The 27,348-nt window shown below is 34.5% G+C and overlaps 2 protein-coding genes across 3 annotated transcripts; one reads left to right on the forward strand and one right to left on the reverse strand.

Moving 5' to 3' along the window:
* The first annotated feature begins 1,196 nt into the window (after positions 1-1,196).
* Positions 1,197-25,199, forward strand: LOC130902323 (locomotion-related protein Hikaru genki). Of its 2 annotated transcripts, none has more exons than XM_057814386.1 (10): positions 1,197-1,490; positions 9,188-9,394; positions 12,708-12,799; positions 14,362-14,524; positions 14,588-14,761; positions 14,837-14,971; positions 16,406-16,549; positions 18,088-18,309; positions 19,237-19,428; positions 22,940-25,199. In XM_057814386.1, exons 1-10 carry the CDS (start codon positions 1,406-1,408, stop codon positions 23,164-23,166), a joined length of 1,641 nt encoding a protein of 546 aa, XP_057670369.1. In that variant the 5' UTR covers positions 1,197-1,405; the 3' UTR covers positions 23,167-25,199. The 2 variants fall into 2 exon arrangements, with proteins under 2 accessions (XP_057670369.1, XP_057670370.1); XM_057814387.1 differs by lacking the exon at positions 22,940-25,199 and adding an exon at positions 20,832-22,541 and having other exon boundaries at positions 1,203-1,490.
* Positions 24,193-27,094, reverse strand: LOC130902339 (rhythmically expressed gene 2 protein-like). Its single transcript, XM_057814416.1, has 2 exons — positions 26,528-27,094; positions 24,193-26,423 (listed from the first exon to the last, which is right to left on the reverse strand). Exons 1-2 carry the CDS (start codon positions 26,907-26,909, stop codon positions 26,044-26,046), a joined length of 762 nt encoding a protein of 253 aa, XP_057670399.1. The 5' UTR covers positions 26,910-27,094; the 3' UTR covers positions 24,193-26,043.
* Positions 27,095-27,348: the final 254 nt, after the last annotated feature.

The raw sequence follows: 27,348 nt of genomic DNA on the forward strand, positions 1-27,348 counted from the left end.
TATATCGCGAACGAAATTATTTGAGTAGTACAAAGGATTCGGTGAAGATGGTGAAGTAGTCGAAAACTTACCTCTGTTAACGACGATAACAGCCAAAAAGATGTGAATCAAGAAGAGGTCGCAAAAGAGATGGTTTACAACGTAGCTAATGTCTTACCTCATGACGTCGAAACTACCTAAAAAAGAGCCAAAACCGGAGAAACTACGTTAAAGTCGGTTGAAGATCAAAGTTATTTTTATCGTGTTTTGGACTGACGCGTTATGGGTCACCCTGAGTTCGTTCCAGACAGTCAAACGTCAGTAAAGGGTACTAATTGGTCGTTTTGAGGTGTCTATGTGAAGCAATTCTTCGTAAACGAACAGATTTCTGGACAGACAATTCATGGATTTTTTACCACCATCCCTCACAACAAGTGTATGTAAAATCGGATTAAGGTGAAAATAAATATTCGTATTAAATTACGTAAAAACGTTTTTTTGGTCAGTCCAGGTTAAATTTGAAGACAGTATGTTTGCCCTTTTAGCGCCAAAACCATCAAAACTTCGCAATTCGAAAAGAAGATTATATCGAGTTAATGAAAAATAAACATTTGGATAAAATAAGATTTCATTATCAAACCGGTTTTTTTGTACTTTTATTTTGTGTGTCCAATACAAGAGATATAATCGAATCGGAATCATCCTTCAGATTTTAATACACCATTTGCTATCAAAGCTAATGTTTTAGACAACTTTATCTTGATAGCTTTTTTATTATCAACTAAGCAAGTTCTCACTTAACCAAAGCGTGGCACGATGTCTTTCGTACAACCTAAATCTTAATTGTAATTTGCACTTTTAAGATCCTATTTCAATATCTGATAGTACGAAGTTTCCATAGTATAATCGAAACTTTCCTGGATTTAAAATGTTCAGGCAAAAGCAAGATATAATAAGAAATATTCTGCGTGAAAGATCAAGTTGAAAATTGAAAAAAATAATAACCGGAATAATTTTTTTTCATTTAATATAATCTTTTTTACTATGTAAGCTTTTATCCCATTTTAAGAAATAATGTATTAAGAAGAAGGATCATCAGAAGTGGAAATGCGTGTCGATGGCAGGATAATAAAGCACTAGATCGACCGGCCTGTTTTATTTGCCGAGTTATCCTCTCGTTCCTGATCCTGCAGGAAAAAGAAATTACGCTAAGTCGGCGTAAACGCTTGCGTCAATTCGAATCAGCTGTTTAGATACATAGCCTAATGCGATTTCGAGCAAATCAACCCTCCGAAGCAATTCAGAAGTGTGGGCTCGAATATATATCAGTTCGTAAATGAGAGTTTAGCATCTATTCTGTTTACAGTTGTGATGTATTTACAAATTGAGTGGCTCAAAACGATAGAAAACCGTTGGGGTGTTTGTGATGCGGTTGGTGGAGAATATTTTTTTTATTTGTATTATTTTCAAAATATCCGTATCGCCGGCCTCAACAAAGTTACCTCAAGATGGTGAGTAAATTTCATTGTTTATTACTACGTGTAAAAGTTAGTGTGAATGTTAATGTTTACTTTTACATAAAACTATCCGTCGTTAAATCATATCACTAATTAACAATAAATGACAAATACTGTTCAAAATAGTATATAATTTTTTATTAATAAAGAAATTTCGAAATATACGAGGGCGATTCGAAAACTAAACGCTTTCTGAATCGTACGGCCGGTTCACAAAGCGCTCAATCAAATTTACGAGCAACATGTGAGTGACTAAGTTTCTCATCGGCATAGTAGGGTCAAATGTTTGATTGTTGTACTCAAAATAAGAGACACAATAGATATTTGAGGTACGTGAAATTATAAGATTTCTTTGTGTAAAAAAACTGTCAGCAACGTATATTCATCGTGATTTGTGAGCCTTACACGCGACAAACATTGTGACAGTAGAACATGACGAATTATAAAGAGAAAGAAGTAGGAAGTGATAATCTCATTAAATAAATCAATGAAAAAAATTCATTTGGGGCGTAATTTCACAATTTCCAAACTTTTAGACTAATTTAGAAATATTACTCGAATCATTTTGTGAGATAGTCAAAGAGAAATTAGGCTACCAAAGTTCTGTGCCCGATACTATACTATTGGGAAGGATTGTGAACAGATAAGTGGATAGTGGAAGAACTTGAGAGCATACCAATTCTCGAATCTGACCGAGGAAAGTCTGTGGAACTTTGTCTGCTGATGGAAGCTGATGGTTATCGTCTTCAGAGATACTCAAGGAATCTTTATTATCGAATTCATGATGGGTGGAACGACTTTCTCTTCTGAAGTTTACTGTCCGAAAACTGGAGAGGAGAAGTTTTGTGCAAATTAAAAATGGTTGCTTCGGAAACAGTATTTTTCTGACGATGAACAAACTTGAAAATGCTGTGCCACATTGATTGAAATACAGCCATTTTTTATTGAGAGAATTGGTAAAAAGATACGACGATAAGAGGGGAGACTGTTGAAAAATCGAGAAGTGCTGTACCTTTTGTATGATATTCATTTTTGCCTATGTACTGATTTGTGTTCTACATTGATCGGAGGCTATTTTTCCTATTTGTTCTCGAATTAGCTGCGATCAAAAAATCGAAAACAACGACGTAATTACCAACATGAGATGTGAAGTCTTGGTCTAACATTTGCAAAAATTTTACTTTGGCAAACGATAACAGGAAATCAATATTGATATAATAGCAGAAACCTATTATCTAGCGATAAAAGAAATTTCGTAATTTGGCAAAACTTCGCTCATAAAATCTCAAAATTCACAAATAGTGGGAAAACTGTTGTGGAGATTTTTAAGCGGCAATAAGAAATAAGAACTTTTCGTAATAGTTAATAGTAAGAAGTGACCATAGATTCCTGGAGGAAAGTACGAGGATGGTCCCAGAAGTACCCGGCACAACAAATAAATCACAAAAACTTTTCCTAGTGATATTCAAAAAGTTCCATACCTTTTTTTTAAAGAATTGTCAAGCTTCTCAAAATAGTCAATAACTGTCGATATCACCTCTTCATTGATGGAACATCTTCCACCAACGAGCTATTTTTTCAAGTCTGTGATCAGAAGAAAATCCAATGGGGCTGAAACTGGCGATTAGGTTGCAAGAAGCCATTGCAATGATGGATGTGTGAGCTGGTGCTTGATTTCTTCGCTAAAACGTTGTCTTGATGAAACAACATTTTCTTCTCATCCAAATGAGGCCGTTTATCTTTGATTTCTACGCTCAAACTTTGCAATAAGTTTGCATAATACTCGCCGTTGCGCTTCCCAAAAAACCAATGACATGACCTTGCATGCAGATGGAACGGTCTTTACTTTCTTTGTAGCCGGTTCTCCTTTTTCGGTCCATGGTTTCAATTGTTCTTTTGTTTCGGGTGTGTAGTGATGGATCCACGTTTCATCAATGGTTATGAAAATTTTGTTAAACAAACCAAACATCTTCACGACGCGGTTTTTGTTCCATTGTCTGCAAACGCGCACAGCTTTCTCACGTCCAAATTTTTATACAATATAATAATACAATACAATACAATAATACAATACAATAATATACAATGTAACGCCCTTTCTGAAATGCCTATTATGTGTACTAACTCGCGCGTTTTCAGTTGACGATTATCCAGTACCGCTTTGTGGATTTTTCTCAACCTTTCTGAATTCATCACCTCATTTGGTCGACCACTTCATTGCTGGTCTTCGCAGGTCCTAAGGCTTAAAGTCTGCTACTATATTTGACTGTTGATAACGAAGGAGCAGTCTCACCCAGAGTAAAATCTTTTCCAGCTTTTATATTGATTGGGCTAATGCTTTTTAAATAAAAGAATTGTATCACATAACGATGACCGAATTTTTACCAAACTCACTAAAAACGTTCACTATTGGCCACCAAACAAATACTAAACAACGTGGCGTCTTCAAATTTGAAACATATGCTGTATAGATTGTGTATATTCTAATATTGTGGTACTTTTCAAGCAACTACCGCCATCTCTAGAGCAGACGAGGTACTTCTGGAACAATCCTCGTAGCGTGATTTTGCTTAATAAAAAATTTGAGATGATTATGTTGTAATTGAAGCAGAATTAGTGATAAATATCAAAGTACATCGAGAAAATTGCATGCTCGACTGAATAAACGGCTCGTAGATATAATTTTTTTTTTCGATTACCATCGAATCACTACGAGCTTAATCGTGTAGAAATTATTTGTAAAAGAGCAGAGCTATTTGATGTATCACATTGTAATAGTTAAAATTACACACATGGATCGTTTGCTTCTAATTATGTACTTTGAATAATTTCTTTACCATAAACAGTTTGTGTTTGTCAAATATCAATCATAGTTGGTAATTACTGTCTACCTTCAATTCCAAAAAACGTTAACTTGGTTATACAAACGTTCGTTAGACAGTGTGATTTGGGTGTTTAGAGGTAGAGTAAAAAGTGTGTTCACTACGAAGATCACCAACGAGTACCGAAATTCCAACTTAAGAGCAGAAATTTAAATTTAAAAAAGAAACAAAAGTAATATTTCACATTAGTAATTTTTTTACGTATCAATAATGATTAATTTCATTTTGAAGTCAATAATTTCATATTGTTATGAAATCGTTCACAATATGGACCGTGAAACCTGCCCTGTTTGATTATTTCAATATAATCGAAAATTTGATGGATTCGCGGGGTACAAACCTCGTGAATATAGAGCTTTGATATAGTTTTCTTATGACTTATTTACAGGGCCCTTTATTTGTTTGTTTACTTTCTAGAACCGAATGATCTAGAAACTGTTTTTGTATGAATAGACGCTTGTTTATCAGCGAAAAAGTCAGTTAATAATCTGATGCCATCCCAAACACATCGGGATAGACCAGTAGATCAGTGTGTTTAAATAAATTAATATATTAAAAATTAGATCAGTGTTTAGTAATAAGACTTAGTGCACTGTTTAGTAAATAGTGTATTAAGTGTGAAAAATGTAAATAAATTAAATGAGTAAGTAATAAATGAACATTGGGTATAAATTAACTCCACCGTTAAAACAAGTTTAAATAAATTAGAAACAAAACATTACGATATACAATATATTTTTGAAAGAGTAATATTTTTTGTATAGCTAAGGAGTTAGATTAGTCAAGCGAGCGAAAAGTATAAACTAGATTATTTAAATAAAAAGGGCGCTCATCTCTATTTACCCTCGAGCGCGGTTAGTGCAATATTGTGGAAATTTCTGGATCATTTGGAAACGTATATGTGAAATTCGTTTACCACATCAAAGATAAGTTTTAAATTTATGCTTTGGAGTAATCGATATTAGATGGGAAAGCTGGAAAGTTTTGATATCATTAACATACTTTATTATTATTTTTGACGAGATAATGTATCCTTCTAAATTTCCTTTTAATATCTAAAGTGCATTTATTTCTGTTTTAATCACACTTCATATATATAATCTATCTTGTGTACTTTCCTAAAGCCTACTAGGATTCCTCTAATTGGTTATCTATGATTTTCCTCAGTCTGTTATCTAAGATAATCTCGTGGACTTTCAGTACCGCGTTTAACAATGCTATGCCCCTGTTATTGCAGTCTGTTATGTCTCTTTTTTTTAATTGTACCTACTTCCCAATGTATCGAAATTTTTTCTTCGATCTCCGAAATTTAGTAGCATTTCTGATATTGTCGTAGTCTGATACGATACTCCAACGAAAACTTGACCCCCCCCAAAATAGTTTAACTATGAATAATTCAATACTGCTACTTCTGTAGCTACACGTACGACCCTCAAATTATCTATAACTGTAGGTGACCAAATTATTAGAGCCATTACTTGGATTTTTGCTTTTTTAACAAGTTTACTTGAAGAAATGGTTGGTTATAGATTCTGTAAGTATTTTTTTATTTATAAGAGTGTATTATTAGCATCACAGAACAATGTTTGGAGTATATATCCACGACTGTTGTTTAATCTACCCATTATGAGTCTGTTTGCTCGACTTTAATAATACCCATTAACCACGACAGTCATAAATAAAACATTAATCACTACTCTCACAAGCTTTCTTGATTTAGATATATTAAATTGTTTTGCTACAAATCAAATTCTATCATGTAATCCAAATGTCTGACAAAAAAGTGAGTTTTTCTTATACCAGAATAGAGCCCGGGACCTTGAAGTTGTAAGGTATATCTGTTTCTTAACCAAATTTTTCGCAACAATAACCCATTAACAAGATTTAGGATCAGCTTTTTTTAATGTGCCACAAATCAAATACCAATACCATGTAGGAGCCCCAGACTTTAACGACAGGACCAATAATGGCCCAAACCTGGTTCAAGTCTGGGTAGCTTAGACCTGGCCATTATATAGCCAGCCAAGCCAAGCCAAGCCATATTCACCCAATCCTGGCTGAAAGAGTCACACCAAGTATGGACCAATAACGGCTGCCAAGCTAGGGCCAGTGTTGTCCATACTTTGCCCAAGTTTGCGCCTATACTGGGCCCATCGTAAAACCCTATACGGATAACTTTGTAACCACTAACACATTTTTTTTAAATTACCAAACTGTTCAATGATTTTTGTGTTAATTCTTATGATATATTGTATGAAATATTTGTCAGAATAAAATAATGGTGTTTCTGATAATGTAACAAAATTTTCCATCAAAAAAACTTCAACAGAAATATTCAGAAGTCCTGAATAAAGTGTAGTGTTCTATACGAGTATAATGAGTTATTGTTCTCGATAAATTTCACCTGGTGAATAATAACTTTCATTAAACACTCGTGAAGAATATACTATTATTTGTATATAAAAGTATGATATACATCAGCATAAATCTAATAAACTTATTGTTAATATTTAGTTCTGCTACAATTACAGCTTCTACACGAAGCATACTGTACACAGAGTTTTGCATGTGGTTGAAGTTTCATGTCTTAATTCTATTCTCTAACGAGAGCTTCAATTAACAGTTGCTTGGTGTTGGTCAATTCCCATAGGTCGTTTAGTAATCTCAAACAGGTTCTCTATGGTTTCATATCAGTGAAGCTCCCCGGTTAGGGTAAAACAATTCGATTAATTAAATTGTTCATTAAATTTTCTGTCACATTATAGATAGAAGTTGATCATTTTCTATCGACTATATATAAAAAGGTAAAACAATATCAGGGCAACGCACAATATCACATTTCTTTCATCGTCATGGATAAAATCCACGAATTGCAATTAGATATAGTTAACCATTCACCAAATTCACCAAATCTGGCCCCCAGTGATTTTTTCCTGTTTCCTAACTTCAAAGTTTTATTTGCGGGAGGAAGATTTTCATCAGATAAATCCATTTTGTGTAAGATTTTTAAGTTTGAAAAGGGTTTTAGGTGTTAAAGTACCTCCAAGTTCGAATTAAGATTTTAAAATAAAATTTTCTCAACTCAAACTTTTTGATTGACATAAATTTGAACAGGCGAGGAGCATTCGTGTATCATTAAGAGAGATCCCGCCGATATTTTGCAGTTTCGTTTCATATTTAAGAAATAATATATACGAGGTGTGATCTAAAAATCCAATAAAATCTGAATTAATTTCATTAAAAATTCTACGTTTGATCAACAATATCCCAATATTAATATTCCTAGAAATCATCCATATGAATGGTTTCTAGGAATGAAACTATTTCTACAAAGCATTTATTTTGTAATTAAAGGTCTTCTCAATAATGTGGAAACGTTTCTATTCGAGCACATTTTTTCTTTTCCTGCAAGAAGTCACACGGTGATTGAGTGGATATGGACAGACAAGAAAGCTTTAGAGTCCAAAATAGGGTGGACAACTCCGGGCGACAGAAATCCGGGACACTGAATCCACGCTCTTATCAAATCCACGCTACAGTGGTTTCTGGGGTTATTGGATTTCGTCCATTTGAACCGCATGTGAGAAAATACCCTCTCGACGTAGTGCGTTCAAATTCGCTTCTTTGGCCCTAGCGAAAAACTGACCCCATTTCTCCTGAACTGTCAAAGTTGAACGTTTGCTATCTTGAGAAAAAACTGGTTGGATGCTTTTTGAATAGAAGATATACGGAGATTATTTTCTCAATACATAGTTCAATGGCAGCTTCTAAAAGGCTTTCACAAGAGATATCCTCTGTCATGGATAGACAAGATATTTTCTTTAAAAGGTTATCGTCGTTGAAATCAATATTCATATCTCAATAGTGGCAAATGTTGTCATAAAATTACTGTAAATAGAAAACTGCACTTTGAAAAACAATGGTTTGTTCGTTTAAACGTTTCACAGCTACAAACTTCATTTGGTTTTTCTATGGTGGCGCATAGCAAGAAATGAAGATAGACGGTGGTTTCGAGTAATCAAATGTTCTGGTTGATCTTGGTCCAAAGGCTGGCAGTTGTTTCAACGCATTTGGACAATAATCTTCCAAAGAAAGAAAATATAAAACCAGCTTTTGCCATTGTATTTCGGCTTCCTCCTTTAAACTTTCGTTCCTGAGGGCAGATTGTTGAAAATAATTTCGATTTAGTAGCAAAGAATCAACTATTCTGTTACATTTTCAAAGCTTAACTCCCAAACACGGGATAGTCCGTGTCTCGGGGGCAGACAAGTGGAACACATACACAAGCGAAAGAAAATCGGGACTGTCCCGGAAAATCTGGAACGGTTAGCAACTGTGATCCAAAAGTTCATTGCAATCTAGTTTTTGCATTTTGTGAGTTTCTTCGGCAACTTTTTCGATTTGAAAAGATGCAAACTTCAAATTTCATGCTTCACTAGAGATATTGTTGAATAATATTTTATTTAAGCGGCTATATTAGCAGATCGATAAGCCTGAGCAGGTTTAAACTTGTCACTGCTTGTTTCAACATATGGGGGTGAAAATTTGTAAAAAAAATCACTTGTTATCGGTGGAGACTGAATAGGAAGGGAGTTTTTTGTGTAAAATCAAAAAATTGGTTTTGAGAGTTTTTAAGCGATAAAATAAATAACAAAAGGAGCTTTCATAACAAGGGAAATGAATGATAGATAAAGTGAAATTTAATTGTGAGTTCATAGATGTAGGTTAGCAATTTATTCGTGAAGAACTCAGCTTCTACGACCAATTATTGTATTTAAAATAGTTTCTAAAACAAAGAATTTTTTTCAGATTTTTCATTTGATTCTTGTTCTCCTCCGCAATTGGCAGTAAATGGTTCGGAAACCGAAGCGGGAGAAACCCGTATTAAAAAAGAATATTCACATGTTAGAGAAGTCAAATTTTCCGGATCTATTGGACCGTTAGGCGAACAACGATTATGTAAGATCAAATGTATCGCCGGTCAATGGGTCGGTCCTTTGTGTATTGATCAAACAGGTGAGCTCTTTTTTTTCTATTGAAATTATTTTTACTCAAATTTCCTTGTGACATACCACATGCTAGCGTGCAATTTCTGAAATATACACAAACATTTTATGCAATGAAAAAACAATTCAGTAAGTTCACATTTTTATTTTTCAAGGTAAAACTAAAGCTGTTTTTATTCCGTTGTGAGTCAACGCGGCACTGATCTTACCCACAGCTTTCTCACGTCCAAATTTTCTTTTAATGTGCGATGTACCTCACTTTTTGAAATGCCTACTAAGTCTGCTAGCTCTCGGATGTCCAGTCGACGATCATCCTGTACCGCTTTGAGGATTTTCTTCAACATTTCTGGAGTCGTCACCTTATTAAGTCGACCATAGCGATACTGGTGTTCGAAGGTCGTATGGCCTCGTTTAAACTCTGCTACCCAATGTTTTACTGTTGGTAATGAAGCAGCAGTCTCATCCAGAGTAGAATCTAGTTCAGCTTTTATATTGGTTGGGCTAATTCACTTAAAACATTCACTATTGGCCACCAACCAAATACTAAACAACGTGGCGTCTTTAAACTTGAAACATATGCTATATAGTACTTGTGTACTTTCTAATATAATGTTACTTTTCAAGCAACTACCGTCAGCTCTAGGTCAGTCCAGGTACTTTAGGAATCCTCCTCGCACAAACTGAAGGGCACAAACTAATATAATATTACTGCATCCTACTCCCTTAAGGAGAGGAAGGCAAGGAAAAAACTGGCGAGACTCATCGGAATACGAACAAAGCTGAATCTGAAGAAGAAGACGCACTTCATCAGACCCATCCTCAACTTCTTAATGCTGTATATACACTGCCATGAGTTATCGAAAAAAGCTCCAGCAAAAAATTAGCCTGTTGATCTAGTTGATCTACCGAAAGATGGATCAAAAGAAAATATGAGAAATTGCAAAGAAAACTACCAGAAGAAGATTTATATAGCTGCCGGAGTCAGCATCCAATGCTTTTCCTATGGAATAAAAGAAGAAGAGAAATTCGAACTCTTCCATTAAAATTAAGTCAGTAGGAAGAATAGCGATCAGTAGAGAAGACTGATGATCCAATCGGACGAGATGAGGGGAGTCGATGGATTGAATATATCGTTTTATGACGGCAGTTTTTTGAGAAGGGCGTTTGTTGAAGGTGAATGCATTTTTGAAAAAGTTTGGTTAGTTTTCAAAAACTACCAGACGTATCTATCACAGTACTGAACCAGAGTTTCAACGAGGCCGTATGAGCTGCGAAGACCAGCATTGAAATGATCGACCAAATGAGGTGACGACTCCAGAAATGTTGAAGAAAATCCACGAAGCGGTATTGGATGACCGTCGACTGAAAGTGTGTGAGCTAACAGACATAGTACATTGTAAATTAACTGAAAATTTGGACATGAGAAAGCTGTGCACCAGATGGGAGCTGCGTTTGCTCGCAATAGAACAAAAACAGCGTCGTGAAGATCTTTCCATCGATTTTTGGCAAGATTTCGCAGAAATGAAGCCAAACTTTGGCGCCGTTTCAAAACCATGGATTAAACGTGAGTCCATCACTTCACACCCGAAAAAAAAAGAACAATCAAAACAATGGACTGAAAAGAGAGAGCTGGCTCCAAAGAAGACATAACCGTTCGATCTGCAGTCAGGTCAGGTCGGTTTTTATCAGTAGTGAGTATTATGCGAACTTATTGCAAAGTTTGAGCGAAGAAATCAAAGGAAAAGGCCGCATTTGGCTAAGAAGAAAGTGTTTCATGAAGACAATGCACCAGCTTACATATCCGTTATTGCTTCGGTCCAAATTAATGAATTGAAGTTTGAATTGCTACCTCATGGTCCTTATTCACCAGATTTTCCAACAATGAAGAGATTATACCGGCAGTTAATGACTATTTTGAGAAGCTTGACGATTCTTATTATAATAAGGGCATAGAACCTCGCTGGAAGAAGTGTATGGAGCTAAAAGAAGGTTACGTTGAAAATCAACATATTATTTTCCAAAATTTTTGTGTTAACTTCTTCAATAAAATGGTTCCAAAGAACATTTGGATTGGTGAGCTGTATACAGATGGGGATTTTCCAATTTTATTGAATATTCTTATGCGAATAAAATTTTATCTGAAGATTTTCCCACCTTAGCCACTAGCGGTTTTGACGGAAACTTTTTTTACTGTATGTTAACAAATAATTTCCCTGTCAAGATATAACTCTCTGAATAAATAAGATGTAACTATGTCAAATTAGGTTCAATCTGATGTAAAAGAGCGATGATATTTGTAATAACTTTGGGAAAGAGAATATAGAAAAAGAATTTATAAATTTTATGGAAGTTCTTGACTTTTCTTCGTAACTTTTCAAACGTTTTTCACTACTTTCATGTTTGTATAATACGTACCGAGGTAAACTATTCTCAAAAAAATATAAAACACTATAAAATGCAAGCACTGCATCAACTAACAGTATAATACAAGTAATAATTATAAGTGTTAAAGATTCCAGTTCAAATAAAAACCATATTTAACAATATCGAATAACTTAAACCCAAGAATGGAATAAAAAACCATAATATAGACAATTTATTCAACTAGTGAGTTAAATAACACTACGGGACAGGGCCGGATTAAGATTTATAAGGCCCGGGACTAAAATAATGACGGTGCCCCCTTAAGGAATTCGAAAACCAGGAAAAATTCACAAAATAATATCAATACGTTAGATTTGTGGTATCAACACATCAAAAAATACAGAATGATTTCCAAATGATGGGGCCCTCTTGGACCTGGGGCCCGGGGCTATAGCCCCCCCAAGCCCCCAGCTTAATCCGACCCTGCTACGGGAGCTTTTTAGTATTGGAAAGTTGGTAAGAAAAAAATACCTATATTTTTAGAACCAGTATGGTTGTGGTACTAACAAGTTTTGTTTAGTACTTAGTCACTGGTTTCTTTTTGCACTAAAATTGTGCATGTTGCATATCAAAATATGGTTGGTAAAAACTGCAGTTAAAGGTTGTATATAGAAATTTTTCTTCACTTTTTGCTCTTTATTTTAATTTATACACCATAGTGATGCATCCATTGTGACTAATATTGCGAAAAAGTTTCTTCGTTTTTTCCATAATGCTTCAAAAAACGACACTTTTTTCAAGTTCAGTTCAGCTCTAAGTAAACTTATAGTACTGATAGTTTAAGATCGATAAATTACGTAGAGAGCTTTGTTAAGATTTTTTATTTTTTAATCGAAAATAATTTAGAACTTTCTCCAATTCATTAAGGGTTCGAAATATATTGTATATTTATTTTGCAGATAATGGGAGATTCCAGCCCTTATTTAGAAACTGCAAGCTCGAATATATTAACCCTCATTTGTTAGTGACGTTTAGGAATGTGTCCATACATGTAAGTTATATTTCTTAATAGTTTCCGAGCTCAACCTCTACTCTGAGGCAGTATTCAGCGGAGCCCTTGAGAAATGATGATACCGTGGAAGTGGCCAGTGGCCAAAACTTCAATTTCTTATGGAAGTTATTGTGGAATATAGCGAGCAATTCGGCCTTTATATGAATACGTCCAAGACAAAACTATTGGTTTTTTCAAAAATAGAAAGAAACTCCATGGAGAGATCATTGAACAAGTGTCATCTCTAAGATTCCTGAGAACGCTCGTCAACCAACAATGCGACCCAATACTCGAAACCAGAATTGAGCAAACGCGGAAAACTCTGAACAACATAAGGACACTTCTAGCAAATCACAACCTCAAACTGGAACTCTGAATCAGAATGCTTCGTTGTTACATCTCCCCTTTTCTTCTGTAAGGATGCGAGTGCTGGATCGTGGATGCGGCCACAGAGAAGAAAATTGATGCGTTCGAAATGTACTCCTACAGGTGAAGGCTGCGGATATCCTGGACGGAACATAAGACACACATAGAGGTCGTAAAACAAATGAGTAACTTCTCACGACAATCAAGGAGAGAAAGTTGCAGTACTTAGGACATATGATGAGGGACGAGCGATATGAGATAATAGAAGGGAAGATCGAAGGAAAATGGTCGGTCGGCCGTAGACAAAATTCATAGCTGAAAGACTTGCGCAAACGGCTCAGACAGAAGTAGGGTGATAGCATCGTAAGAAGAAAGCCGCGTTTAATCCTACACCTTTTTCAGGTCTAAAGATTGTTAGAGTTGATTTTTGTGTGGACTCCTTTCTCTTTATTTGCTGTCATTTCAATGCCTATGCTTCTAATCCAAATGTCAATATTGTTACTTTTTACAAATTTAGTTTTTTATTTGCTTTTGTATTTTTTGTGTGCTAGCTACTGTGTCTTAATTGCGTTCAATAATCTTTTAGTTGCTACAGTCCTCCTTGGGTTAATGTCATGTCAAGATATTTAAACCTTTTGATCTGCTCTATGTTTGATTCTTCTAGTTTTATCTCATGTGTTTTCTGCTTATTATCATCGTCTTAGTTTTCTTCTTTTTCTTCTTCTTCCTCTTTCAATAGGAGCAGGTCGTGTTCAATCCTGTACGTTTGGCTCTCTTCTTGGATCTTCCTGAGAGGCTGAACTCCAGCTCTCGTACATCTCTTTGGTGGTCTGCCTACAGGTCTGCGTGTATTCAGTCTCTGAGTTTTAGGCCACTTTGCCCATCTGTCTTCTAGTATTCTTTCTACTTGATCCCTCCAGAATCTTTTTCGGTTTATCTGATCAATACCAAGCGCGCTTCCCTGTGGTGCCTCTGATGCAATTGTGAAATAATCGAACGGTTATTCGGTTACTTTTCTCTATTGGTTAGATAGGATTCCAAAATAACGTGGAAAAAGTTGTTTTTAATTTCGTATTTTTCTTATGCGTCAGTATTTTTATTTTCGTGTATGAACGGAATCGAGCGATAGGTAACTTATCTAAGACAGTTTTGATGTTGTATTAAATTCAATTTCTTACACCACATGCTTGTTCTAGAATACAGGTTGGACTTTTCCGCATGCCGCGAAATTACACACTCGATGTAGTGAACTGGGTTTGTATAAGTTATTGGGTACTCCCACGCCGCAATGTCAAAATGGACAATGGTCTTCAAGACTTCCATCTTGTGTACCAACAACAATTTTAACAAACTTCACTGGTAAAATTATTTTTTCTTATCTTCTAAATCTCATCCAAAGATTTTTTCTCATTTTTTCCATAGAAGATGCTCCACCTTCTATCTTAATTAGAATTCCGTCGGGATCGGCTTCAGCTGAACCTGGCGGAGAACTGGCTGTATTTCCAGGATCAACGCTGCATTTTGAATGCATATTTTCACGCAGATTGGGTTCTCCAGATTGGACTTGGACATCACCACTGGGTCAATATCTTACAGGTAAATTATATCCGCAATCACACTCTATTTTGTGTCTCTAAAAAACTTAATTGATTTTTTTATTTGTTTTTAAAGGATGGGCAATTGCTCCCGAAGAACGTGAGTGGAAATATAGGTTATCAATATATTATGCGAAACCACAAGATACAGGAACGTTCACATGCGCTACACCTCGAGGAATCACTAATAGTATAAACCTTGTTGTAATAGGTAAGACAAGCTCCAAAGAAGTAGTTCATAGGTATTTTTAACATGTCTTCCACAATCAATTAAGTGTTATTTTAACATTATATCTTCTCAATTCATTTTTTTACATATTAACATGGCAACTTCCAGTTCTCATTCCCGAATCGTCTTGGCTAGCAGACAAAGAACCATTTTTCTCGACAACGATGCCAACTTAACAATATGAGATATATGCTTTTCGGTCAGTCGTTGTTTAGAATTCAGTTGAATATAATATAATTGAATATTCGACTTTTTTGCATTAGATGTTCATAAATGCCAAATATGTTTCTTTAAGTTCCGATCAACAGCATTAGAAAACAACATGCACTGGGCAGCCTTGGTCGACTATTCAATAACATTTGAAGCAGACTGGAAAAAAATAGACTTGGTCAATAATCCGTCCGCAAAGAACAAAGGGGGCCCATCACATGCAACGTATTGCTTCAATTGCTTCACATACAAGCATTTTTTTATCCCTTTGAACGCAAAAGGCTATGGCTCTCTTCAACTGAGTTTCCACGAAGGTCTCCGAAGAAGGCTTTACATGACAAAACAGTTCCTTTGTATATGAGGAATTATTGATTTGAAGTAATGAAATCTGGATAACTGTTAAAGAAGTTAAATTGGATCGACTGAACCAATCTTTACTTGATAATTATCTGGTGATTTACAACAGAAAAGGTGTTATTCTGCAGCATGACAATATAGGGCCACACTGTGCAAGAGAAACCGTAGAAAAAATCAATAAATTTGGGTGGGAGATATTACTTCATTCAACACACTCTTCCGATATCGCACATTAGGATTTCCATTTATTTCGATCATTACAGAGTTTTTTTATAGCCAAAAATTTGGAACTTAGTATGTTGCCCAAATTTTCGAGATGTTCTACATAAATTCAATGCATTTTTTAAGTCCAGCATTGAAAATGTTCTCCCCTGGTGGCGAAATGCTGTTAATTAAAAACTTGACTACTTTTTTGATACTTTTTGATGTCAAAAAAAATAAAAATTGGAAAGTTGCCCAAAATCTCGAGATGTCCTACTGAAAATCAATTGATTTTTTAAGCAAAGCATTGAAAATTTGCTCACTTGGTGGCAAAATGTCGTTAATTACGAAGTTGATTACATTGTTGATACTTTTTTAAAATTCATTTGTTTTAATGTTATTTAAAAGAACATTACTTTTCGTTGTTCCTTTTGAATTTAAAGCATGTAATTGAGCAGTTCCTTTCAACCTAGTATAAGAATGTGACATCAGATATAATTCCAGGAATATATTAAGCTAAAAATATACTAATATAATAAAATAATAAATAATAAAATTTTTTACTAGAGCAGATAAAAAAATCAGGTGCTATCAGCAATATTCTAAATCAGATTTCCTTCTGGGCAAAAAAATATTATTTATTTCCAGCCGTTCATTGTGAACCAATCTCAGTATCGAGAATGCATCTCAGCGTTAGAGTAGAAGGAACAAGATTGGGACATAAAGCCACATTCCAATGCCCCATAGGATTTGTTGTTTCTGGCGAAGCTAATTTAACATGTCAAGCTTCAGGTGAGTATTGTACCAATATAATTTTTAGTTTCGTTGTTTTTTCTATTTCTTTTATAGCCAAATAGAAAACAAGTCTAAACAAAATACTAAACTAGTTTTCAACTCATGAATTCTTTACGATATTAAGCACAGCTCAAACGTGTAACTTCTGGCTTCAAAGATGGCATACGACCAATTAATACAAGTATATAATTTTTTGTAGCTACAAAGTTTGTGATTATAAAAAATGAAAACGCAATGGATGGTATGTTAGATACTTTTGAGCAAAATATCTCGTCAACGGATGAGTTTCGCTTTTAAGTGGATAGAAGAACTTGGTTCTGATGTTTCAAATCGAGTTTGAATATTTACTTCATGTAGTTGCAACATTAAAAATAAAAAAATAAATAAATAATTGGAAGTAATTTGACGACTCATAATCACAGAAAATATCCACCATCGACATGGTGAACCATACACTAATGGTGAATTTAGATTTTTTCTCCGTAATTTAGTAGTGATAAATTTTTTGCCTCTCTGAAAGGAATGACTAAGAACTTACAGTACATTTATGTTAGTGCTGTACTTTGCCGTTTGTCACGTGATACTGGTCACATTGACGTAACTTTAGAAGCAAGTAGTGCATGATAACAGAGAACACGTGTCAGAATTGTTATAAAAAATTCCGTTCTGGAGATTCTCCCCTCAAAGATGAGCAACAATCTGGTCGGCCTTCTGAAGACCAAATCAAAGTCATAATTGAAGAGGATCATCATATAACTGTACGAGAGGTTGCGAAGAGGCTTACTACATGTATCGTACATAACAATTGGAATGTCTAGTTAAGAAGCTTGATATTTGTGTACCTTACGAATTGAAAGAAATTCATTTAAATAAAAAGAATCATCACTGCCGATGAAAAATGGGTCCTGTACAGTTACATAGTTCGAAAACGATCATGGAGCAAACACTATGAACCCGCAAAAACCACATCAAAAGCTGAAAAACAACAAAAAAAGCTTATACTGTCACTTTGGTGGGATTACAAAGATGTTGTGTTTTTTGAGCTGCTTCCATGGAACCAAACGATCAATTCTGATATTTACTATCAATAATTAATGAAACTGGATGAAGCAATCAATGAAAAACAACGAGAATTGTTAAATTAGGAAGGTTCATATCTTTGGTAACTGGTGGGAAACTATTGGAGCTTGGCTGGAAAGTGATGCCACATTCCTCATACAGCCCTGATCTGGTAGCATCTGCTTACCATTTATTTCGAAGTTTGCAGAATTCTTTGAATAGTCAAACTCTTAGAAATGACGATGATCTTCAATCGCACCTGGTTCAGTTTTTTTGCTGGCAAAAGGTCATCGAGTGTTTTATTTTCAACTACAAACCCGACATAACTTTGTCCCATAATATATAGACAATTGCTTAGACAAGCAATCACTGAATGCTACTCTCACAAAAGTGAGATGTTTATGTGGAAAATTTATTATACTATTATTTTTTTGTACGTTTATGTCGACGTCCTACGATTTTATCTTATTTCCAAGGTAAATGGTCTGCTCCTGTTCCGAAATGTGAGCTTGTGAAATGTCCATCTCTAGATTTGCCTGAGCAACTAGGGGAACCCCATTTGCAAATCGAAGAACACGACAATAATTATGGAGGAAAAGCGATATTCAGTTGCGCGTGGGGATATAAATTGATTGGCCCACCGGGAATCGAATGTGAGCTTAGTGGTAATTGGTCCGGGTCTCTACCGAAATGCGTTCGTAAGTAATCTTATTTCCATGGTACCAAAAATCCATTATACGTAGTTAATTATCTTGATACGATTATTCTAGACACAGAAAGGTAATGCTGAGGAAGTATCTCAATGTAAATGAAAATTAATATACTGCATTTGGTTTAAGTTGAAAATTCTGGAAGCCTTGGTTATATTAATAATGAACAAACTGTTTAAGATAACTTGGTTATCGAACGCACATCAGAAAGTCTAATAATGGCTGTTGTTGTGATAGTGTTGACTGTGTGCTCAGGATGCGTTTGGTTTTATTGTTCAAATCATTATATTTTTGAAATACTCTTAGGCTAAATCAAAGTTTATTGTTAATTAGAAGACCAGCTTTGGATAACGAATTGCCATTGACATCATATGGATTATTAATCCATATAATCATCATCATCATATCATATTAGATAAACATAGGAGCATGACGTAGATCCCGAGAAAAGTTCTCTATTTTTGAAAAGTAACCATTTTGTGCTGAGCTAAAGAGAAATGTATATTGATTCATGTCTAGGATATGGATCCAGCTTTATACCTGAAAAACATTGTATAACCTTTTCTATGTTCTAATAGCATATAATTAACAATCCTCTCTGATATACCTGATATACGTCTAAGAATCAACCAAGATAACTATGTCTTTCTACCTTCCGCACTGTTTCATAGTACTCCCTCCTGTTCCTCAGTTAAACGAATCTAGGTAAGACGTTTTGGAATCGAAGTATTGAGGTTACACTTCCACGGGATTCCAAATTAAATCGCTTTCGAATTCCTAGTCGCCTCTAGCGGAGATACGTTGCTCCTAGAGATTAGGCACGCTCGACTCAGTTTATTTTTACGTTTCGTGTATATATTTTTTTGATATATGTAAGTTTTAAGTAAGTTAACATCAGTTTATAATCCGTTCTAGCAATACAATGTTCGCCACCGGTTTTACCTGCGAATGGACACTTGATACAATCCGAAGCGCCCGGTATGGATGGTGGTAGATACGCAGTGGGAAGTTTGGTACAATTTGCGTGTATTGGAGCCCATCTCTTAGAAGGAGAAGCCAGTATAATTTGTACTGAAACTGGAAACTGGTCACATCCGCCACCATTTTGTAAGTTTTCAGATTCATAAAGTTTGATGACATATATTTATCCATTTAATTGCTATTTCAACCTAAACGCAACTCTTTTCTAAAAGAATAATTTGGTTTAGTTGAAAAAATATGAGAGAAAAATATTATTTAATAAACCATAGTCTTCAAAATTCGTGGGGCAACGCAATCAAGGTATTGACAAATTAGCTTAAAACTTCGAAAGAGTTTCAATTGATACTCTGACATAGGAGAACAAATTCTGTCTGGTCTACGCATTTGACATCAAAGAAACAAATAAGCATTGTTTGCTTGAATGGACGACATTTTTTTGTATGGGCTGATGATGGCGTCTTGTATTGACTTATGCTTTAATTCTGGGCTATAACTATGGTACCAAGACTAATTACCAGTAACAACCTTTGATATAAAATCTAGATCAGCTTTAAGTTTTTCTTTCAAAGTATGACATGTTTAAATTACCCATGTAGGAGCCCCTAGACTTGAACGACGGGACTTAGCTTGAGCCAATGTCGGGAAACCTGTTGCCTTGTATAATGGCCCAAGCCTGGTTGAAGTCTGGGTAACTTCCAACCTCGGGCATCTTATAGTCAACAGGCAGAACTTTGAATAACTATATAAAGTTTTTTTCTGATATCTTATCCATAATAGATATCTTTACATTAAAAGTAATTTTTTATACATAAAAGACAATAAAAAAGATTTGTCACATAACTATAATTTGATTAACAATATATTAAAAATCTATTTTTACAAACAACCAGCATGAGCCGGGGTTGAAAGAACAGTCTTGGGTTTATCTAGGCAACCAGGCCTGGTTCAGGCATGCAAACCAAGCGAGGGACATTGTTATCATTCCAGAGTCCCATCAACGGCTTCCAAGCTAGGGCCAGAGTTATACATACTTGACCCAAGTCTGGGCCCATCGTACGGGTAGATGTTGTCGGTCAGACATTGTATGCATGTCCATATCTTCCGTTAAAATTCTCTGAGAAAGCTCCAGGGTAACTCACAACTTACTGAAAGTTTACAATTGTCGTCTAACCCTTTCAGAACGGTACTTACTTTCTACTTTTGTGCCACACAGACGGCACTTTTGTGCATGCCAGGAGGACAGTTGGCATATATATCGGTCAGAACAAAATGATAACTGGCACTAATTTTATAACACCTTTTATTGCATTTTGATACATTAGAAAAACCGGTTACAACAAAACTATATCAAGGTATAAAAAAAATTTCTTAATATTTTTCTTTAGTATGAAAGATTTTGAAACATGGGACAACACACAAACCCACGTTACATTATTGACACATATATCTAGAGACCTTTCTTTTTCTTTCCTTCTCTTTTGTATGTGAACATACAACACATCTTCTGGAAGCGTTTTTTGTCTTTGCAGTTGCTGGAACCAACGTACGAAAATGCCTTCCACTAATCTTGATATATCAGCTGTCATCGGCATTGGTTTGCTGGTTCCGTTTTCGTATCTAAAATTAAAATAAACGCAGTAAAAAGTCATGGGTACTTTCTCAAACAATGCATGTGAATAATCCCCAAAAAAGAAAAACTACCTTCTGAAGATCTGAAGAGCCAATTGAAACTTGCAAGCGATACCGGTGTAGTTTGTTTTATAGAAAACATAGCATGGGTATTTAGCACACAGATATCTACTGTGTGGAAAAATACTTTTTTGTACCATATACAATCGATGCTACTTATCATCATGTCTGTCCGGCCCACAGCTCCCATTTGTTTATTATACTCAGTCACATATCCGGGTTTTTGTATGGGCTCTTTGGTAATACGATCAATTTTGTCAAGAGTAACCATTCTATTGCAATTCATTGTGGTTATTATCATGACATCTCGTCTATCTTTCCACTTTAGGACCAAACAAAAATCAGAACTTCTCCAGTCCACCTCACCTTTCTTAAGTTTTTCTTGTAAAGAAGGCATGTGAATCCTCTTGGCTCTAGCAGTCCCTCACGAATTAGATTTATTATAAAAGTGAAAATTTGACAAGATTGAGCTACTATAGAAATTATCTGTAAACAGGGAATGACCTTTGTTTAGATATGGTTTGATTAGCTGAGCCACAATATTTCCAGTTACTCTCAATCCTGCAATGTTCTCTTCCGGAGAATATGTAATCTTAAAAAACCTTTGCTTGATTTGTGTCAAACCCTCTTCATTTTATTCAATCGATCACCAGTTTTGGCTTCATCGTTATTAGAAAAATACAAATTTCTAAGAATTTGTGAGTATCTGTCTCGCGACATTTTTTTTTAAAGATTGGAGAATGTAACAGTGAGTTTGATGACCAATTTTCCTTTATATCAAGAAATGTAAAAAATTCTGTATAGATTATGTATTGGGCTATATCTTCTGTAAAAAGACTTAAAAAAAATCTACTGCCGAGGAATCTTCCGTCAATACAGCATTCTTTACTCCACTCTTACTATCATCAAATATATGTATACGAATTCATTTGTTGTCCAGTTGATATGTACATCAATTAACATACAGTTAAGTTTTCATTCTGCTATAAGCTTATATCTTCATCTCCTTCAATTTCTTCTGAATCATCGCTCTCTCCATCACTATCTCCACTTGGCAAATATTCACTTCCACTATCAAGAAGTGGGTCCTCTTAATTATCCGAAATATCATCATCTTCCATTAATTTTTGCATAGTCTCTACTTCCCGTGGGGTTAATCCACAATAGTTATTTTTATTTTTGTCGTCCAACTTCACTTTTTTGTGCGAAGACCCGGGCTCTTCTCTGCATGACATTATGAATGCTACTGAAACACGTTGCAACTTGCAATTACACACACAACTTTTTATTTATGCATCAGCAAGTACCGCATGCGTATCATGTTCTCGGCGACCGATATCTTGGACATCGGGCCAAGTTAATAAGTCACGACATATCTGCCAGTCGCTCTCCTGCCAATTTTATTTTTAAAGAGCGGCATATATATCTTACACTAGTCTCTAGGCACTGATAAACCTGGTGGGTGGGTTAACAGCCTGTGAGCACAAGATCTTCAACATTTTCGTCGATTCGGTCAATTGATGGGCGTCAACAATGAGGTTTGTGAGTAATCGGCATGTCGCCATTTTGAAACAGTGAAAAGAACTCATATAAATGAGTATTTTCATAGCGTTATCTTTGTAAACTGTATCTAACAGCAAAATTTTCACCAAGTAGAATATAAAATATCATAGCTGCACGTTGTTCATCTAAACTCGGCAGCATAAAAACGAAACAAGAAGAAAGTAACGCTAGCAGAAAAATTACTGCCTACGAACAGAACCAACCACATCGATATCGAAGACGACACTAAACTGGTAATGAACTGCGACATCTGACGTCTCTACCAAAGCTCTTCACACGACGATGGTAATCCAGTTATTTTGAGTCCTCGTGGTATACGTTAATTATGCTGAGGGAAGTCTCAGATTATTAATAACAATTAACAAAAATATTTTTTTTATTTTAGGTAGACCGAAATGCTCTTATGCTGGAGAACCCGAAAACGGCTTTACCTCTCCTACGAAATTCGCATACGACCCAGGAGATGAGTTGCAGATTATTTGCAATGAAGGATTTGCAACGGACTCCGATATAATTCTTACCTGTTTACCAGACGGTAAATGGTCGTCTTCTCTTCCTTCATGTCAAAATATAACATTTTCAGAAGATATAATAGAATCTACTAAAGAATGAACAAAATGTTTTATGGAGAGTTTTTATAAGTTGTTTCTGCAAAATTTGATATCTGTATATTATTGCTGCCAGTATTTCATATCAAAAAAAAGAGATGGTTTCAAAATGTCTTCACATATTTTTCGCATATCTATGATTATTATATGAGGTGTCTTATAAATAATGGGATAATCGACAAAAGCAGAATATCAAGCCAAGTTTTGGATGGATATTTCTCTTAATGTGACTGTTTGTATTCCTATTATCTGATTTTACATGGGAAATGTACGGGATTCAATCAAAAGTACTTAGCCTCATCCCCTGATGGAGCCAGAATTTGTCAGAAAATTTATATAGGGTGCTCAGAAATTGGCGTCTTTTCCGGTGCAATTCAAAAATGGTGTGGCTGACTTTGCATATAACAACTTCATTTTTTTCCTCTCTAAAAATATGAGGAATTTATTATTACGATACTATACATTCAAGACGGTCAGAAACTCTGTTTTCCCATGGAGATTTTATCTGAATCACCATAAGATATGTAACATAGTAGGCATATATAAACCACGAGATTAAAGTAACGCTTTCCTTCAATTTATACAGGATATTCAGAAACTCTTCTGTCAGATATTAACTACAAATATTAACCTTATAACAAATTATTATTATTAACCGTCAATTATTTTCAAGAGAGCTAGCGCGCTTTAAAGATGGTACTCTCCAGTGTAGAGTACAGGGTGAATCGTGAGGAACATACTTTTACCATATGTTGAGCTTCTGAGGGAGGACATCATATGGCTACTAAAAAGTGTCAACTCCTCTCCTCTTGCATTTTGGGATTCGTCGTTAGTTAGACGCTTTACTTCGATAAAGTAACTGATCCACCGTCGCTTCACCTGTTTTTTTATTTGTTTAAAAAAGTATTTGCATTACTACCATGTTCCACACCTAACAACATTTATTGCCGCCATTTGTATAACATATTGTGATGTTTTTTTTTAATTCATTCATACAATTTTTATCAGTGGGGTGAATTCATAAACAATGTCTCTTACTTATTTTTATTTTTGTACTTCGTTTCGTTCACTACGACTATTTATTATAAACTAACTTCGCTAAACATATAATAGAATACACATTTCTAGAATTTCATAAAGTAAACAAAAAGAAACAAATAAATGAAAAGACCTTCCTAAAAATTAGTTCAAAAAAAACAATGTAAACTAATCTGCTATGATAAAAACATATAAAAATAAACTTCAAACGAATTTCGTTGTATATCAAACGGGCCGCCAAATATTAGAATTCCATTATAACCGGACAGGACCGGCTTCACAGCCTATGTATTGGACATGTTCGTAACAATACTCACTATAAATTTGTAAGAACAACTGGATTGATGATTTTCGCGCACGAACCAGTGTGTTGTGTGTTTTATTTTCCTTTAACACATGAATGCTGAGGTCAGAACACACCTTAACACTTTGGGATAAAATTACATTAGGTTAGATGGATATAAAATCACATCTAGTATCTGTAATTTGTGTTTTTGGTCACCCTGTATAGAAACCCTCGTTCTGTGCTTAAAAAAAGGTAGAGGACAAAAATTGGTAGCAGAGCTACACAAATTGGTGTCTAGAATTAAAACAAATGGGAACTGAAGATATTGTATGTTATTTTGAATTTAGTATATTAAGACATTTGTAAATTTATGCAATTTCATTGGAATTCCTATCAGGACTCAATTGGTTTGTGAATATTTCTCTGATCAATTAACAAGATTTATGTAGGAAATAATATCAAAATTTTTTTTTCAATATAAGCAGGACCAGAAGTCCTATAAATAAAAAACTTTCGATTTTCTATCTTCTTGTATGAATAAATTTGTGGAGTTGTTGTTGCAACAAAAATGTAGTAGAAGTTGTAAATGTTCAATTACAACGAATTTTTTTATGAATAAAATTAGTACTTTGAAATCGTTATTGTTATAAAATTTTTCATAGTTTTCATTATATTTGTAACTACCTAATAGTTGATTAAATATGTAAACAGTACAGTGCGTTTTTTATTTTGAATACTTCTATCAAAATGATAGAGGCTCATACTTCCCTCATAAAGTGAACAAACCTGGTACATATCTCAGAACAAAATACAGAAAAAGTTCAGATTGGAGAAAAAATTTACCTAAAAGCTAAGTTGTAGAAGTAAACGGATTCAAAATCTAATCTAATTAGAATATACAGGGGGTTATATGTAACACACCCCTTTTTGTAAAAAATCGAATAGTCCAAGCTTTTCCCAACACGCTCCCATTCATTTATTAACGATTTTATTTGATTGTTCTATATATACATACATATAAAATATTGGCAATACTATTTTTTCCATAAATTTTTTTGTGAATGAGAATTTAGTTTGTGTCCATGGAAAAATATCTAATAATGTCAATTTGCCACAGTCTTATCAAACAAAGAAACCTCAATTCGTTATTGAACTTAAAAAAAAGTCCAAAAATGTATGTAAAGGTCACTCTACAAGGTATTGGCTAATACATTAGCTAAAAACATCTCTCAAGGCGAAAATTAGCGGTTTTCACATTTTAATATCTTTCGATGGAGCCAGTCATTGCGTGTTGAACCATTAGTCACATGATATAGGTTTTGAAGACAAGACAATAAATCATGAGCTCCAGTTTTCACAACTCTTACACAATATTCTTCCCGATGACTTACACTAAATTCTCAACACCCTTATGAACTAGCCAAGAAGGCAAAATACATAACCAACAATTCCCTAATTAGAAATAATAATAGTTTATTTCACTGGAAGTATAGTCCCAAATCAATATTACAATAAAAACTGGATAACTTTATAAGTAAAACAATATATTGATTTGATTTAAAATTTTTGAGAAGATAAAGGTTCCTTAGATGTTTCCATAAAATGTAAATGTAAATCAAATAAACTATTAAATATACAGTTATCACTAATATCAGGATATTTCTTTTTATCGGCATTTATTAAAATAGCATTCCATCCACATTTTTTTGCTCCATCATAGTCTAAGCATTTTTGATCACCTATATGTAAACATTCTATTGGCTGTAATCCTCTAATATTTGCTTTTGCCATTGCTTCTAGGAAAATATTGGGATCGGGTTTTTCAAATCCTATTTCATAAGAAGTTATCACAAATTGAAAATAATGCCTTAATTTTGTATTAGTTAGTGTAGAGCTTAGTCTAGGATCATAGTTTGATATCACTCCCATAGGTATTCCTAAAACATGTAACAATTTAAAAAACATTGATTTGGACGATAATACTCACCTAAAAATGAGGGAAAATATTGTTCGTATTTAAAACATGAATTTGTTTACTTACCTTTACTTCTGATATAAGATAAGAGTCCATTTGCTCCATCAGTCAGTTGCCATACTTTGGAAGTTTTGTACATATTAATGAGATGAGATGCAACATCATCTAACTTTTTATCTTCAATATTTAGATCACAGCTTTTAAAAGATTCCTTAACTAATATTTTCCACCAATTCTCCCAACCTAAGCCAGTATTTCGTCCGTACATTGGATGTTCTTTACTCATTTTATAAAAATTGTTTTTGAAATTATTTGCCAAAGTCTTATGGTTACAAGAAATTCCATACAAAGCACCAATCTCCCCATATTGTTGTCCAGGTCCTATTTTAAATTTCAACAAAGTATTAGTAAAATCAAAAGTAATTAGACGAAACTGCGATATTAACATATTATATTTCAGAATAAATAATGATAAAACATTTGTGTAGGAATATTTAAGCCTAAAATTTGGTTTGTTTATATTTCATTATTAATCCATAATTTTTTAGGTTGGGAGTATTTGACATTTCTAATCTAAATCTGATTTGATTTGACATACATTGAACAGATGTACACAGACATCCTCGAAAAACCATTAAGGGGTGCATTCCACCAAGCGTTTACGGCGCCTCTTTTGGGTGTTCCACATAGCAACTACGATCGTTCTGATCGACGATCCTCGTCAAAAGGTGGGTCGATGTGAGCGTTGAAAGAATTAGCGGGATTTTCAAAACTAACGCAGATTGCAGCCATGAAAATCTATCTCAATAATTGATGCGGTATGGGATATTATAAGTAATTTTGAAGTACTCTTGTGACGCACTACCAAATATTTTACTATCATCGCA

Source organism: Diorhabda carinulata, chromosome X (genome assembly GCF_026250575.1).
Source record: "Diorhabda carinulata isolate Delta chromosome X, icDioCari1.1, whole genome shotgun sequence".
Lineage (NCBI taxonomy): Eukaryota > Metazoa > Arthropoda > Insecta > Coleoptera > Chrysomelidae > Diorhabda > Diorhabda carinulata.